Source organism: Sturnira hondurensis, unplaced genomic scaffold (genome assembly GCF_014824575.4).
Source record: "Sturnira hondurensis isolate 20B ecotype Veracruz unplaced genomic scaffold, ASM1482457v3 Scaffold0013511, whole genome shotgun sequence".
Lineage (NCBI taxonomy): Eukaryota > Metazoa > Chordata > Mammalia > Chiroptera > Phyllostomidae > Sturnira > Sturnira hondurensis.
The window spans coordinates 856847-873777 of NW_028086142.1; the positions used below are offsets into that span (position 1 = coordinate 856847).

General features: G+C 48.5%; 1 protein-coding gene across 1 annotated transcript in view; it reads right to left on the reverse strand.

Moving 5' to 3' along the window:
- FGD1 (FYVE, RhoGEF and PH domain containing 1) overlaps window positions 1–16931 on the reverse strand; it is a 39337-nt gene that overhangs the window by 14070 nt on the left and 8336 nt on the right. Inside the window, exons 2-8 of the mRNA XM_037061662.1 lie at window positions 7141–7314; window positions 6652–6829; window positions 6098–6539; window positions 4719–4808; window positions 3883–4031; window positions 2210–2366; window positions 1971–2109 (exon numbers count right to left, since the gene is read on the reverse strand). Of these exons, the coding sequence (XP_036917557.1) occupies window positions 1971–2109; window positions 2210–2366; window positions 3883–4031; window positions 4719–4808; window positions 6098–6539; window positions 6652–6829; window positions 7141–7314 (1329 nt within the window). The remainder of the gene's footprint in view (window positions 1–1970; window positions 2110–2209; window positions 2367–3882; window positions 4032–4718; window positions 4809–6097; window positions 6540–6651; window positions 6830–7140; window positions 7315–16931) is intronic.

The window sequence follows — 16931 nt, forward strand, 5'->3', positions numbered from 1 at the left end:
CTACTCCCAAATGCAGTTCAGACAGGGGTCTGAACTGTGTGGGTACGCTTACACATAGATTTTATTCAATAAAATCTATCAATGCATTTTCTCTTTCTTATGTGTTTCTTAATGACATTTTCTTTCCTCTAGCTTACTTTATTGTAAAAATACTGTATGTAATACATACAACATGTGTAAATCAACTATCATATGCTATCTATCAGTAAGGCTTCCAGTTGACAGTCGGTTATTTGTTATTAAGTGTTTGGAGAGTCAAAAGTTATATGTGGATTTCTGACTACATCAGGGTCAGTGCCCCTAATCTGGCATTGTTCAAGTGTCAACTGTATAATAGATCTTGAATCTAACCATTTCTTACCACTTTCACTACTACCATCCTATTCTTGGCCAATTTTTCTTACTTAAATTTTTGCAAAAAGGCCTCTAACTGTAGCGTCTTGGCTCCCTCTCTTGCTCTTGATCAATGACCACCCTCTGCATTCAGAATAAAATCCATGTACTGATCTTTGCCTTCCACGTCTTGTTTCACTCTCCAATCCTACTTCTACCTTTCTATCCTCACTTGTCATGCTCGTGTTACACTGGCCCTCTTGTTGGTCCAGAGACAGAAGCTGCCACCTCCTCCCCTAACTTCCATCTAAGGAACTCCGCACCTGCTATTGCTTCTGCGTGATATATGCTCCTCCCGAATCAGTGCTCTTCCCCAATTGACATGTGGCTCACTTCTTGTTATTCAGGTTTGATTCAAATATCTTCTCTTCAGAGAGGTCACCCAATCTAGAGTAGGCCCCCCCAGTCAGTTACCTCACCCTCTCATTCACTGAATTACACATAGCACCTATCTAATATTTTCCTGTGTATTTATTACAGTGAGTCCTCAAGGTCATCAATTGGTTCTTGGAACTCTAGAGAAGTGATGTATAATGAAGCCAGTTTTACCATAGGCTAATTGACATAGGCAACAGTTGAATTCCTGTGGCATCTCATCAGCATTCTAATGAAATGACATCGAAGGAAATGCCATTATTCGAGGACCTGCTGTACTTTTGTTTATTGTCTATCTTTCTGACTAGAATATACACTCTCTGAGATCAAGGGCCTTCTCTGCCTTGTTCATCTTCATTTCCCCTGTGCCTAAGACAATGCACAGAACATAGAGGTGCTCAATACATAATTGTTATGGTAAGGAAGGAATAAATTGAAATAAAAGTCTGGGTGAGAAAGTTGGGGAGACTCGGGGGAGCAGTTTTTGGGGTGTGACACTGGAGGGTGGGTTTTACACTGGAGGAATCAGAATTAAACAGTTTTCTAGTGGTTAAGTGTGGGGAGGTGGTATCTCAGCCTAGATATCTATATCTTGGAGCCAGAAAATATTAAATCCAGTCTGGGGTACTCAGTTCTGGAGAGGTGATTCTGTGGGGCCTTGATTAGACTTGGAGTTTCTTTTGACGGGTTCATTCTAGGCAGAGGCTGTCAGTTATGAAATGGAGTTCTAAATGTGGAGGATGAAAAATCAGGGGCTCAGTAAGATAAATCTCTTTCTGGGGAGCTTAGGTGTAGAGATTTGGTCAAAAAGGCTTGACCTGAGAGGTCAGTCTGGGTTCTCTGCCTTGTGGCTTAATCCCTTTGGGCTTGGGGCAACTTTATTTGAGGACAAGTCTAAGGGTCAGCCTTGGGGTCTTGGCCTAGGAAACAGGTAGCTCCCTTTATGGGATCATTCTGGGCATGCCCCTCAAACTCATGGCATTCCATTTGGAAACTTCAGACTGGGGAACTCCTGAATGTTCTGTCTGAGTCATCAGGCAGTGGTCTCAACCTGGAGGTTTATCCTTGGGTCTTATTCTAGAGCCTCAATGTGGGCCTTTTGGTCTGCAGATCCTATTCTGGGATTTCAATTATGTGTAATAGAAGGCTGACCCTGTGAAATAAGTCTTGGTGTGGGGCTGGGCCCAAGTGTGTGCACTCACTTTGGGCGTCCTTGCTGTCCGGCGAGCCATGGGGCAGCTTTAATAGATAGTCCTTGAGAAGCAGCTCATAGCGTGGGATGCGCTGTACGGGCTCCAGCATATGGTGCTGCAATGTCAGGTTCCCACAGGCTTCCTCCTTCTGTGACAGGCAGAGGCAGAGGGGCTCAGGTCTGGCCACAGAAACCCACACTGGGTCCCTGAAGACCTCTCCTCCCCAGTCTACAATCTTTGCCACTTACCTGCACCTCATGGATGATCACTTTAAACTGGGTGGAGCGCTCTGTCCAGGTGTTGACCAGCTCCACAGCCCGGTCAAAGTTTTTCACATATTCGCCATACATCTTGAGGAAGGGTGCCAACTTTTGCAGGATGTCTCCAATGCGTGGGTAGCGGTCCCTGGGGTGGAAGCAGGGGCTGACACGGTTCTGTTGATCCTTGTCCCCTAGCCCCCCTCCAACCCCACAGATCTCCAGCCCCAGGCAGAGACCTATAGGGTCTCTTAGTCCTGGAAATCTACCTCTCCACCAGTCTACTTCTTAGGAAATTCTGCTTATATTACCAGCCAATTAGGCCAAGAAGCTCTGCCTGACCAGAAACTATTGCCTAGGCTGCCACCTACCCCGACTCTGCCCTGCTCAAGCACTAGGAGTAATACTTCTTAGGATACCTGTGCTGATCTAATTGCAAAGACTACTACTTCAAACACTGATTGATTGATTTTTAAATCTTCACCCAAGGATATGTTTATTGATCTTAGAGAGAGAGAGAGGGGAAGGGTGAGAGAGAATGAGAGAGAGAAATATTCATGTGAGAGAGAAACATCAATTGGTTGCATCTTGTATATGCTCTGACTGGGGATTGAACCTGCAATCTTCTGGTGTATGGAATGATACTCCAACCAACTGAACCACCTGGCCAGGGCCATATTCTGATTCTGTACCCAGTCCTGTGTTGGGTGATTCTGGGGACACAAATGAGTCACACTTAGTGGAACACTTGAGAGGGTTAACAGTCTGGTACAGAAGGCAAAGTGACCAGTCCTGGCTGCACTCCACAGGAGTCTCAATCAGCTAGAGGACACGCAGGACTGTGCCTGGACCAGCCTTCAATGGTCACAGTCAGTTGGAAAATTGCAGGAATTGGCTTCATGCCAGCCCTCTCTGGTCACAGTCTGGTGAGGGGGACATACTTTATCTTATGGGTGTGGAGAGTGGAGAGATAATTTTAAGCAGGAAATGACATGGTCTGACTATTGTTCAGAAAGACCATTCTGGCAGGTGGTGTGGACTCTATAGGATGGATTGAAGAAGACAGCTTGGAGGCTGGGAGACTGCCTATCACCCCTGCATGTCTACCTGAGGCCTAAGCTCAGGCATCACCTCTTCCCTGGATCCTTTAAGTTTAGTCCATTTGTCTGGATTCCCACAGCCTCCAATTCTGAGCTATCATAGCACTGATAAAAAAAAAAAAACAGCTGACATTCATGGAGCACTAATATACTGGGTACTATTCTATGCTTTCTATATGTATGAGCTAATTCATTCCTTAAAACATCCCTACAAAGTAGGCTATTATTACTACCTTTATTTTATAGAGAAGAAACTGAAGCACAGTAATTTAAGAAACTTAATGTTACAAACATACAAGTGACAGAGTTGGAATGTGAAGCCAGCCAATTTGGCTCTTAACCTCATACTCTTAAGGGCTTTGCTATACTGTAATACTTTTCTGAGTCCTAGCTTGTGTTTCCTTTTAGTTTGGGAGGGCCTAGAAGGCAGATCTTGGGCCTGATTCTTTTTGCAACAGGTGGTGAGAGGAGAGGGCAGGCAGGAATGAACTTGTGCACATATCTAGCCTGGGCTCGACAGGCAAATGGATAGGAGGGGAGCAGCTTAGATATGGGGCCCCTCACCATTCTTCCATGCGCTTCTCTAGCTCAGGCAGCAGAAATTGCTGGTGGAAGCAATAGATGGAGCAGATGTTAGAGAAGATGCCATGGACAACGTCAGCTGGGAAAGAACTGCGGTTCCGAGCTTCTTCCAGCAGCCGGGCACAGAACACCTGTGGGGCAGGGCAGGAGTGCTCAGTGGAGCTGAGCCTGGGGCTTGGCTAGGGAAGGGGCCGCTTGCAGGTGAGGGCAGTGTTTGGGAGCAGCTCTGTAGACCTTTGGGATCAGCATGGTCTTGAGACTGAGGACAGAGGGAGTGGAGTTAGGTTTGCATGTGGGGTTGGATTTCAGGTTGTCAAGGTTAGAACCTGGAGGTAGTCATTGGAACAATGACAAGTCAGGATCAGGGTTAAGGTCAGAATTAGATTCAGGGCCAGAAAGAAGGATGGACTTAGATCTGTTCATTTAGCAAATATTTTTGAGTGCTTACTGTGAGCCGGACAGTGAAGAATGCAGACAAAACTCCCTCTCCTTAGGGATTCTAGTGAATTTGGAGTCAAGGTTAAAATGAGGTTCAAGGTCTGGTTTACAGATAGGGGTAAATTCAGGGTCTGGGTCAGAGTTGCAGTCAAGGCTGGTGTACCCTCCCAGGGTTAGGAATGAGGGTTAGTACAAAGATCAAACTTGGGGTCATAATGAAAATTGACTTTGGGGACAGGATAGGGGGCAATGTCAGAGAGGAGCCTTACCACCTCTAGATTCTGGCTCCAATGGTAGAGTTGGGCTCAGGCCCTATCATTTCTTTCTTAGTGTCCACCTACAAGGTACTAGGGATTCGAGACCCCTGAGGGGCTAGTCACCTGATCCAGGAGATGGAGCCTGGAAACATAGGCCTTCTCAGTTTGCAGGAGCTCATTGGCAATATGGAACACCTTCTGTTGCACGGTCAGCTGGGAAGGAGAAGAGGCACCAGGTGATCCATTATCTTGTCCCCTAACACTCAACCAAGCCCCCAGAATTCTCAGAACAGTTCAAATGCTACTCTAAGTCTAATGCCTCTCAGAGATAACCCTACCTTCCACTTCTAGGCCTATAAATCCCATAGCTTCATCCCTGACTCTCCAGTGTATCATAAAAGCCACCCCTCAATTCGGATGCCGTGCACTCCTTCACTAGGGCACTCATTCACCCAGCGATCTGCTCTATTCAGTCAGCATAGTGCAGTGATTAGGTGTGTGGGTGGGAAAGTCAGACTTCCTGGATTCACATCCTAGTGCTCCCATTCATGAGCTTGCATAAATTATATAACTGTTCTGTATTTAAGTCCCTTTATATATTCAGATAATAATAGAGCCTAAGTCCATTTGTAATTGAGACAATTAAATGATTTAATATAAATAAAACATAGCAGACTACAGATTAAGTAGTCTAGAAATGTTAGTTATTTTTTCACCCACTCAGCTGACTGTCAGGGAAGGCTTGCTAAGTAGCTGGAGTGGAAGGAAGACACAAAAGTCTAAAAATGTATTTGCCTGTTGGCCTAGTTTCCTATTTACTGAGAATATATTTGCTGAGACCCTGGCCTTAGCCCCCACATTTAAGCTGAGTTCTGGTGGAGCAGGCATTCTGGCTGTGACCTAACTTCTGCCTATGTCCGAAGGATGCCTTTGGAAGCAGTGCTAGGCTGCTGGGGCCAAGAAAGAGGTTCCTGCTGCTGAGAGCCTTTATCCCCAGAGCCTCAGGGGGACTCTCCGGGGGACTGTAGCTCTTGTGTCCCTCCAGAGGCCAGCTGTTGAGAAGTCTCTCTGGATGTGAGAGACTTTCCATTTTACAAATAAAGAAACTGAGGCTTGTGGTGGGAGAGCAGAGACTTGCCCAACATCACATAGTTATTAAGTCACGGGATTTTGCAGCTAGAACATGACTTTAAAGATCCCCAACCAGGATGCCCGTCTTCAAGTAGAAAAACTGAGACCCAGTCAGTGGTTCTTCAATAAGCGTAGAACAATTTTCCAAGTGGGCATTTGGAACTGTGCATGGTCACTTTGGTAGTCACAGTGATGGGGAGTGCGGGGGTTTACTACTCATATTTAGTACTAGGGGATCAGGGAAGCCTGAGGTCCACAGTGGATACATGCTGTGTTTTGAGAAGCACTGAGCTAGGAGAAGAACCAAGCAGAACAGACGGGCTCCTGGTTTCTCCACACAGTCCTGCCACTCAGTGAACATGGGTCAGTACCTCCACAGACTCCTGTCTCTCCATCAGGGGCACTGGGATTTCTCTGTCCTTCTCATCCTCCTCCTCGTCGTCTTCCTCCTCCAGGTCACTATCAACCTCCTGGGAGCTGGGCCGGTGGGGGTCAGCCAAAGCAACAGGGACACTGGCCAGGGCAGGGGGCCCAGGGCAGAGGCTGTGGCTGGGGGGCCCATCCTCACTGACGAAGCAGGTCTCCTCACTGTTAGATGGTGAGCTGATGCTGTCAATGCCGCTGTCTCGGTTGGGCACCTTCTCGCCGTCCCGGGGCCCAGGAGCCAGCAGGAACAGGCAGCGGGAAGCCTCACCCTCGGGGAGCTGGGGTGCTGGTGGCTGTAGAGGTGGCTGTGGCAACATGGCTGGCTCTGTGGGACCTGGGCTGGGGCCAGGAGCTGGCGGCCTATCCGAGGCGACAATCACAGGCTCTCTGAGGTAGGTGGTGGACACACATGGAGGCAGGGTGTGAGCTTGACTGAGGTCTGTCTTACAACTGTCCTTCCTATCCCAGGTCCACCCTCACCCCTAGGGACCAGACTCACCTTTCAAATTTCTCGATCAGTGAGGATACTGCGGCTGAACTGGGGCTGGCCTCTGCCCTGGGAGCCAGGCCCTTGGCCACTCGGGGATCTGCAGGCAGCGGGCGTGATGGTGGAGGGGGGATGGGCTCAGGTGGAGGGGGCATCCGGGGCATCTGCAGGTAGCTGGGCTTCGGGGGCACTGAGGAGATGGACCGGAAAAAGACGGAGAGGAGATCCCAATGAGCTGGATTTGGATGAGGCTGTCATGACCAAACCACAAGCTCTTCCACAAACTCCCAGTCTGTACCTTTGCCCAAGGCAGGCACAGAGCAGGCCTGAGGTGAGGTCCAGTGTGCATACATTAGCTTCAAGCCACAGCCTTCTGCCCCTAGACCCTGCCTGGTGCTTTCTATTCTTCTAACATGCCTTCTCTTCTGCCACTGGCCAATCTCTACCTTCCTTTGTCCCCTTACCTGGGCCATTTCTCTGCCACTCTCTGGAACAACTTACCCTGTGGCTTTGGGCCTGGTGCCCGCTTCAGTGGTGAAGGACGCTGGCTGGGGGTTTCAGTGGGGGGACCGGGGTCTGAGCGAAGCCTCTGGGGACCTTCTGGATGAGGCTCAATGCTCTGGCCAGGGTCAAGGGACAAACTTTTAACCAGGATCCGGTTTCCCTGGTGCAGCCCTGCAGAAAGGGAGAAACTTGGTGTGAAGCAAAGGATGTTACTGCAAAGGGGACTGGAGAGTAGCACATCTTAACAAGTATTTGGGGCGTCTCACGTTTCCCTGAGCCCCTTTTCTAGCCATAGTGCCTTTCTGGGAAGCCCCTATCCCAGCCCTTGGATGAGGAGTCAAGCCCAGGGCTGTGGCTGGCAGTTTTCATCAATACACAAGACCTTTGACAACATGACAAGAGTTCTTTGTGATCAGTACATTGATTCCTTGTATGTTACTAGACATTATTTACTTGGGAGTTTAACCAGGTGCGGGGGCTGGGAGTGAATACCCTATAGTTTGCTTATGTGTTTACAGGCCTTGTTTCTACAGATAAAGTGGGTATGCTGAGCCGAAACCATTCTTTACCCTTTTTCTTAGGGTCCTGAGGACACTTCCTTGGGGTTCTGTGGACTTCCTTGTCAACAATTTTATATAGCTGAATGTCTGGCAAGTATTAAAATTGTATTTCATGAGCAAAAGTTTTGCTTCTTAAAATCCCACATTCTCACTAATCTGAACTACTCTCCTCTACACACACACACACACACCCAGAGTTCAGGTCACATGAACAGCTTTAAGACAGCAACAAACTCAGAAAATGGGAGGCCTTTTTGCACTGTCCTTCTTGTATCACGGTGGGCTCCCTGAACCCACCTCTGTCTTTGGTTCTGGGAGAGATGATAATCACACTTGGGAGAGAAGATATGGTCTGGCTGCAGCAAGGGACCCCCTCTCCTGCCAGGGATGACATGCCCTCAGTGAAGAAGTGTGAGGCTCGGGTGGGCTGGGCTGGGCAGAAAGCTGTGGGGGGTCTGATATGATCAAGAAGTCAATGGAGGTCAGAGTAGAGAGGGGAAGGCCTGGATGGCAGGCTGAGGATCAGGGTGACCATTCTGTGGGCAAAAGGGAGCCATGAAAGGCCTTCCATGTAGGGAAGGATGCAGGCAAACAGGTTTGAGGACAAGAGAGTTGGTGGCAGTCAAGAGCTCCCACCTGCACACGGTGTTGGTTTTGCTGTGCCACAGCCACATGGCCTCTCATAGCCACAGAGGGTGTTACCCTGTGACATACACTCTCATACATGAGAGGCAACAAATGGGCCCACTCAGTCACAGAAACACATGGTGTTATTTAGTGTTTTACACAATTGCAGAGCCACATACATTCGAATATTCAATCACATGCCATCGTGCTCCTGGAAACCTGGTCCTATACAGTCAGAAAGACCCACAGTCATAACCTCACATATCATCATGCAGCCCCATGGTGTTACATGTACTGCTAACCACGTTAATGTACAGTCGCGAAGACACAGTCACACAATACAAATCTACCATTTCACAAACATTCTCACACAACAATCACCCAACCATTTATCATCATATACCCACTTATATACTCCTCAAACATGGTTCCACTAAGTCCCACAAAGATATGCAGTATCACTTATACTGTGTTTCACAATTGCAGGGCCATAGTATTGTACCAGGTTCACATACCTGTAAACAGTTCACACAGTCACAAAGACTATAGCCATACAGGGTCATTATCCCATGTCAGATACAACCTCAGCACAAAGTCACACACTACCATGTATCAGAAACACAGAGATGTAACAGATGGTATAGACACATGGTATAACTACTCTGTCATACACATAAAACAAGCATGTCCTTGATAACCCTGGCTTTTAGGGGCTCAGTTATACACACACACACAAATTCATATATCTGGGATATCTTGTGTTTAAAAAAAACACAACTAAACACACACACGAATACCATACAGGGTCACATAGGCAAAAAAAAAAGAGTTGCAGGGAAATTTAAGTCTCCTAGTCCTAGAAAAAGAAGGAGCCCAACCCCCAGGGTTCTGGCAGCTTCCCTGAGTCTGACACCACATTGGCCACACTCTAGCCAGACAGGCCTCAGGGGTCTCGGTCATGGTTCCCTCCCAGTCCTGAAGGAACAAGGTGTCCCAGGCCCCAAATTGAGCCCTCTTCCCCCACTCTGTACCTTGCTTTGGGTGCAGTTTCCTCACTTCCTTTCCCACCTGAGCAGGCAGGGCCCTGGCTGGGAGGGTGGAGGTGTTCCTCTCAGCTTAGCTGGGCTGCTCACTCTGCCCTGCTTAGCACATCCTGGCCTGGTCCTGCCCTGCCCTCCCCCCTGGGTGTGGGGTTGAGGAGGATGAATCACCTGGAGGGTGGCACATGCAGAAACATAGTTGGAGAGACACATGGCCAGAGAAATGAGAGACACAGAGTAGCTGACATGGCCAGCGATCCAGGGAGTAAAGCCAGACACTCCTTCATGCAGAGACCTTGCTCAGAGATACACACATATGTGCTGGGGTCGCAGGTGCTCCTTGTTTGCCTCCTTAGGCCTGGGGCAGCTGAGCTGGCCCTGTTTCCATGCCTCAGAGCAGGCAGGCCTCCCTGGACAAGTCCTCCCCACCCAGTCTATACAGGGTGGCAGGGTCCCTAGCTGGGCCTTCTCTTCCTTTGCTTCAGTGCTCATTCTGGGGATAGGGTGACAATGGCTCTGCTGGGGCCCAACTCCGTTCCCTCCTCACCCACCTCACCTGGGAGTCCACAGGTGGACCTGCCTCACCTTTCTTCCTGCCTCTGTGCAAGCAGCCCTGCAGAATGGGAAGCGGAATGAAATTCATATATCTGGGATATCTTGGGTCCCTGTGTGACAGGGGCAGGGATTCTCAGCTCAATTTCTAATGAGGGGATGGAGACAAAGAAAGGGGTAACGTATTGCCCGTGATCTTGCAGTAAAGTCAGTGGCAGACTTTCAGCAGATTGTTCCTGGACTGGACTCCTTTCTTAACCATGTTCTCCAAGGGGAGTCTGGAAAGAAGGGGAATCAGGAGAAGCAGGAGTGGACCTTAGTGTTTCAGAAAGTGGTGAGCTGCAGTGCAGCTGGGAAGAGCAATGACCCCAAGCCTTCCCACGGAGATGAACAACAGGGCTCCTGTTCAGGAGCCTAGGCCTGGCCAAGAATGAGGAGGGGCTCCACTGAGGTAAAGAAGGTTCGAGATCCTTCCCTCTATTTCAGTGCCCCCCCTTCCTGTCCCTCTGCCTACATTTCCCTGTTTTCTCTCAGTAGAGCCCTTAGCCCCAGGTCTTGCTCCCTCCAGGTGGTGGCCTGAACCTTCAGCTCAGGTCATGCCACTTACCTGCACAATAAACCTTCTGTCACTCTCATGGGGAAAGTAGGAACTTCTCAGCTAGGCCTCTGTGGCCCCTCACGACCTTCTGGACTTTTTGGTTTCCCTTGGGTTCATTTAATCCCCCAAATATTTCTGAGCTCTGCTCTGAGCCTGGTAGACTCTGTGCTGGGGAATATAAACATCCCATCCCTGCTCTCTGGGAGCTCTTGGGGAGGTCCTCCCCTCCCTAGATACCACAGCCCTCCCCACTGCTCCATCTCCTTCCCACCCAGCTAGGGCCTGCATTGGTTTTCTCCAGCCCATTTTTTGTGGCTGATAATCCACAAGTCTCTCTCTCTCTCACACATAAGCATGCACACATCTACATGCCTGACAATGTCCTCCACCAGGACTGCCCCCCACCACTGGGGTCACCAGAGTGCCCAGTGCCCTCTGGAGTAGAGTCCCCATCCCGCCCCACTCTCATAAAGTCACACCACCAAACCTCATAACACTTTGTGCAAATATACCCAGACATACACCAACTCTGCAGTCCTGGAAGACTTAGTGAGAACCTCCTGGCACAATGCATACACACACAGCCACTACTACAACTAGGGCATTTCCCATCATCCATGGGACGCACACCCTGGGCACTGCCCCAGCACTGCCATAGGGTGCAGGTATGGGTTCGTACCCTGACAGAAGAAGAAAAAAAGATCAAAAATATAAACAATAAAATGGCAAATAGCCCTGGCTGGTGTGGCTCAGTGGATCGAGTGCCAGCCTGTGAACCAAAAGATTGCTGATTTGATTCCCAGTCAGGGCACGTGCCTGGGTTATGGGCCAGGCCCCCAGTTGGGGGCATGTGGGAGGCAACCGATCGATGTTTCTCTCACACATTGATGTTTCTCCCCCTCTCTTTCTTCCTCCCTTCTCCTCCCTCTAAAAATAAAAATAAATAAAGTCAAAAAGAAGGTGAAGGGATTAAGAAGTACAAATTGGTAATTACAAAATAGTCATGGGGACGTAAAGCACAGCATAGGAAATATAGTCAATAATATTCTAATAGTATGTGTGGTGTCAGATGGGTACGAGATTTATCGGGATGATCACTTAGTAAGTTATGTAATGTCTAATCACTGAAACTGATATAATAATATATGTCAACTGTAACTGAAAAATAAAAAAAAGATTAAATGGCAAATGATGTAATACACACAACCACCACTGTCACTAGGGGCATCTCTCCTCTTCCACTGGAAGCACACCCGGGGCACTGTCCCCAGCACTTCTGTGGGGTGGAGGTGCATGTTTCCACTCTGACACGCCCTCAGCAGGCCAGAGGGCAATCTCGACCCTGACCTTCAGTGAGCTCCCAATCTCAGACAAGAGGCTCTCATTCAGCAGAAGCTTAGTGTGGCTCAGTAAGTGCAAAGCGTCAGCACATCAGGGCCTAGGGAAGCTCAGGAGGGTGGGGGAGAAGCAGCCGCAGATTGGCCAGATAAAATACAGGCTACCCAGTTAAATTTGAATTTCAGGAAAACAATGAATAATTTTTTAGTGTAAGCATGTCTCATGTATACTTATACTAAAAACTTACTATGCTATACTAAAAATTATATCTGAAATTCAAATCTAACACTACTTTTTTGGGTGAATTCCAGCAACTCTAGTAAATGAGGGCTTTAAGTGAATGAAGCAGAGCCAGGGCTGCCTGGACATTTGTCCATTTAAGCCTCAGGCAAACTGTGGCCTCGATGCTATTACCCTGCACTGTGTGCTTCTGAATACTCACGAGGGTGACATTTATTTTAGGGATAACCTTGACTCTGGTCTTATTTATTAAAAAATAAAGTTAATATGCCCTGGCTGGTGTAGCTCAGGGCACTGAGCACGAGCCTATGAAGCAAAGGGTCGCCAGTTCGATTCCCAGTCAGAGCACATGTCTGGGTTGTAGGCCAGGTCCCCAGCAGGCGACACATGGGAGGCAAGCACACATATATGTTTCTGTCCCACTCTTTCTCCTTCCTTTCCCCTCTCTCTACAAATAAATAAATAAAATATTTTTAAAAATAAAGTTAATAGCCCTGGGTAGCTCAGTTGGTTGGAGCATTGTCCTGTACACCAAAAGGTTTCAGGTTAAATCCCCAGTTGGGGCACATGTGGAGGCAACTGATTGATGTTTCTCTCTCATATCAATGTTTCTCCCTCCCTCCCTCCTCCTCTCTCTAAAATCAATAAACATATCCTTGGGTGAGGATTAAAACATAAAATGAAACATAAACAAAGTCAATGATTAAAAACTGGTGGTACTTGGCTATTCCAAAGATGAATGGCGAGATCACAGTTGCTGACTGCACTGCCTGGGTTAAGGTGTTGCAGCACCTTCATTAGGAATTGCTGGTTCGGGAGTCACACAGATGGCAGTTAAATCCCAACACCCGTACTTACTACCTGTGTGACCCTGGGCAAGCCTCTCCAGCTATCTGAGCATCACTTTCCTTGTCTGGAACATAGGGTAGTAATCACAGCTCCCTGGTTTGGGGAGTACATGAGACAATGAAGGGAAAGGGCATAGGATCCCCCTATCCACAGAGCAATGTGGGTTAAATTTGAAAGCCAGCAGAACTGCACATCCACAAAGACATGAAACTACTCACACAGATACACTCACACAGACATGTAAACCCACAGGCCACAACACAACATGAAGCCATTGACACTGAGACACACAAGCAAGCCACCTAGAGACGGACACTGAATGCAGTCTCACTGTCCAGAGACAGCTCCTCACATTGGGGAGGAGTTCCTACTAGAGTCAGGTGGCAGTGAAAAGACAATGGTGCCTCATCTCCTTCTCCCCGACCCCTGTTCAAATTCAGTCCAAGCTATAAACCATACAAAATTGTGAAAGTAGTGTTAAAAAGACAACAAAATTTTGAATTTTCCCATGACACCTTATTGTTAGTGAAATAGCAAAATCATTCCCAAAATTGTTTCTGGTTGCTGCAAGTCCCTGCTTGGTAGGCCCCCTGAGCACATGCTTCTGGGCTTATTGGCAGAGCAGGTCTACCCTGTAACTTGGTTTGAGGACAAGGACTCCTCTGGTGGCCCATTCCCAAAGGAAACAGCCCTTGCTTCTCCCTCAGCTCTTTCTGGGAATTTCAGCTCCTCGCTTTTCCCCTCCCCAGCCAGAAGCACCCCCTCTCTTTTTTTCCCAGCTGTAGGCTTGGCTTAATCTCAAGGCAGCTAATAGGGCCTCAGACTGGACCTCAGCCAGGCCATTAACTTCCTGAGTGAATCTGGGGAGTCACTTCACAGCTCTGGACCCCAATTTCTCCATTTGCAAAATAAAGAGAATGTATGTGCTCCTCCTCAGTGTGAGGAAATGGTGAGCTGCTAATGTGGGATGAAGCCCGTCCCAGCACTCAGGCTTCCCGATCCCCAGTGCATGCCCAGATCTCTGCCTCTTCAGGCTGAGAGGTAGGCCCCAGGGACTGCTGGAATTCCTGGGGGTGGGGTGGGGTTGGGGAAAGGGAACAGAGGGTGTGGAGAAGAAAGAACAACAGCAAATAAGAAAGTGCCTTGTGGGAAGCCAGCTCTATGGGGGGCAGGGGAGTCCCTCAGCTTGATGAAGAAAAGAAGCGATAAAGGCATAGCACCTCCACCTCTTCCCATCTACCCTTTGAACATGAGGTCCAGTCCAGCTGCACCATTACACCTTTGTGGCCAGACTGCTCCCAGACCTTGTTGACCTGGCAGATGTTCTCTAAAAGTTCAGACACCAAGCTCTGTCAAGTTTGAAAAGTGCAGGGGTACCCTGTGGGTAGCTGGAGGGTTCCTTCCCTGAAGCAGACCAGTCTTCTGAAACATAAGGACTCTGCAGAAAAATAGAGTGCTGCCTTCTATAGAGTGAAGGCACTTTTTGGAAAGTGGGAGCCATTCTGGCCAGTAAGGAGCTGCCCAGAGTGTTCCCTTCTGCAAAATGGAGAAATTTTCTTTAAGACGAAGGTCTCTTTGATAAAGAGAAGGTGCCTTCTGTGAAGGGTAGAAGTTTCTACAAAATGCAGGCACTTTCTTCAAAGCAGGGGGACAGTCTATAAAGTGAGGAAGAGTTCTATAAAGGCCCTTTTGTAAAATGGGTGACCTGTTTGTAAATAGAAGACTCCTTGACAAAATAGAAAAGTGTTTTATAAAATGGAGGAACTCATTTTTGCAAAGCGAGACACCTTCTGTAAAATCAGGGGTGTTTCTGTAGAGTGTGGACCCTTTTGTAAAGTGAGGACCCTTCTGTCAAATGGGACAGTAAGGCAAGAGGGAACGGTGAGGATTAGGGTCAACTGGAGAGCACATGCCTCTCCTAAAATATGCACTGCAGCTCCCCCCCCCCATCTAATTGTTGCACTGAAGTAACAGGGCCCTGTATTTATTTTCAGATCTTTCAATACTTTGAGAGAATGAGAAATCCAGAGTTTAATGTGAAATCCCCCAATCTAAAAAAAAACAGTGAATAGACCCAATGAAACATGTGAGTCAAATGCCACTTGTAGGCCACTATTTTGCAATATCTTAATTACATGGCCCTTAAAGCCCTTTCCACCTCTGCCATTTACCTCCTGTCCTATCTTATGGGCTGTACCTCTTGGGTGGCAGCCTTGGAGGCCCCCTCTTCCAACCCCTGGAAGACACAGTCTCCTCTGGATCAGAGAAGGCCCAGGGAGGTAGCTCATGCAATACTTCTCAGCAGTTTCCTGAACTAGAATCTGCCTTTTGTTCTATCTGGTCCATTTCATGGTCTGCCCTGGGCAGGACACCTGGAGAAGAGAGCAGGGGATTACAAGAACTTTCAGAACTCTCTGGAACTTAAGGTGTTCACTTTTTAATGGAGAATATAAGGTATGGGGATTCAACTGTTTGTTGAGCACCTACTCTGTGCCAGGCATTGTGTTGATGCTTTCCTGTACGGCATCCTGCTGACAAGCCTGTGCGCTCTTAGCTCCATTGTACGGCTAATGAAACTGAGGCACAGAGAAGCAAAATCAATGGCCTGGGGATACACAGCTAAAAGTGGGTGAGCTGAGACTTGATCCCAAGTCTGCCTGCGCCCAGAGTCACGGAGCACATCCTCAGTCAATCTTTGCTGAGTTGGCGGGGGTGGGGTGGGGTGGGAATCACATTGGGGGATGGGGAAAGGACTTTCTACAGGAGGTGGTTTTTGAATTGAGCTGTTCAGGATGGGTGTGTTTTTACAGATATGGACTGACTGAGCATGGTCCCGCAGGCAAGGGAAGAAAAGTTAGCAAAAGTGTGGACACTGGACATGGGGAGGTGAACGGTGTGTCTGGGGGCACAGTGAACAAATAGCCTGGACTTGCAAGAAGTTTCCATAGCAGGAAGGGTCGGGAAAGGCCAAAAGACAGGCAGGCACTGTCCCCCCGCACATATTGACCACCACCGCCAAGATATTCAGGAGTATACAGAGATGGACTACAGCACAGAGACACACACACATACACAGCATCTACATACAAAGACATATCTAGAAACCTCCAGGGGCTTAGACAGAGCCGAGGGGACACACACCTAGGCATACGGGAACATACAACACATACAGACTCAAAGACACACATGGATATACAGACACACTCAAACACACAAGGACAAACAAACAAGAACGTGAAGGTATAAAAAAACCTGACCCACAGGGAAAAAGACAGCCAGGCAGCCAGGCACATGTGTGCATTCATGCACACACACGTACACACCATACAAACACAAGGGAATACAGGCAGCCCTTCCCTCTTCTGGTTGCTTGATTGCCTTGAGGGCTGGGCTACCTCCTCCCTGTGTCTCTGAACCTAAGGCCAGAGAAGGATGGGGGTGGTTGCTCCACCCCCGGGAGGGGCTGGGGACTTCAGAGGACAGGAAGAGAAGGGAGTGGAGCTGCAGCTGGGAGCACTGGGGGCAGTAATTATCCAGTGCTGGGACTGCCACGCTGGCTGGGATTTTCCTCCGGTTGAGGACAAAGCCACTTTGAGATGGCTCCTGTGACCCCTGCTGTGTGTAACCCCAGGGACCCCAACACCCACCCATCTCCCTTCTTCTCTCACCAGAGGCCTGGTCAAAATACAGGGTTGGTTAAACAGAGATTATGAAGGAAAGAGAGAGACGCTGAGACAAAGACAAGGAGGGAGAAGACAGGAAGGGAGACAGTCAGAGAAATGCAGGCCCAGAGAGGCAAAGGGGCAGGGACCAAAAGGGCAGGGCCATTTGTTGACCACGGCTACAGTGTGCCATGATGAGTGCTGAGGGCTTTACCTGTGGCATTTATTTCTTACAATGACCCTAGGTGGTGGGAAAATGACCCCATTTTCTGGATGAGAAAACTGAGGCTCAGAGAGGTGAGGTGACTGGCCCGAGATTACA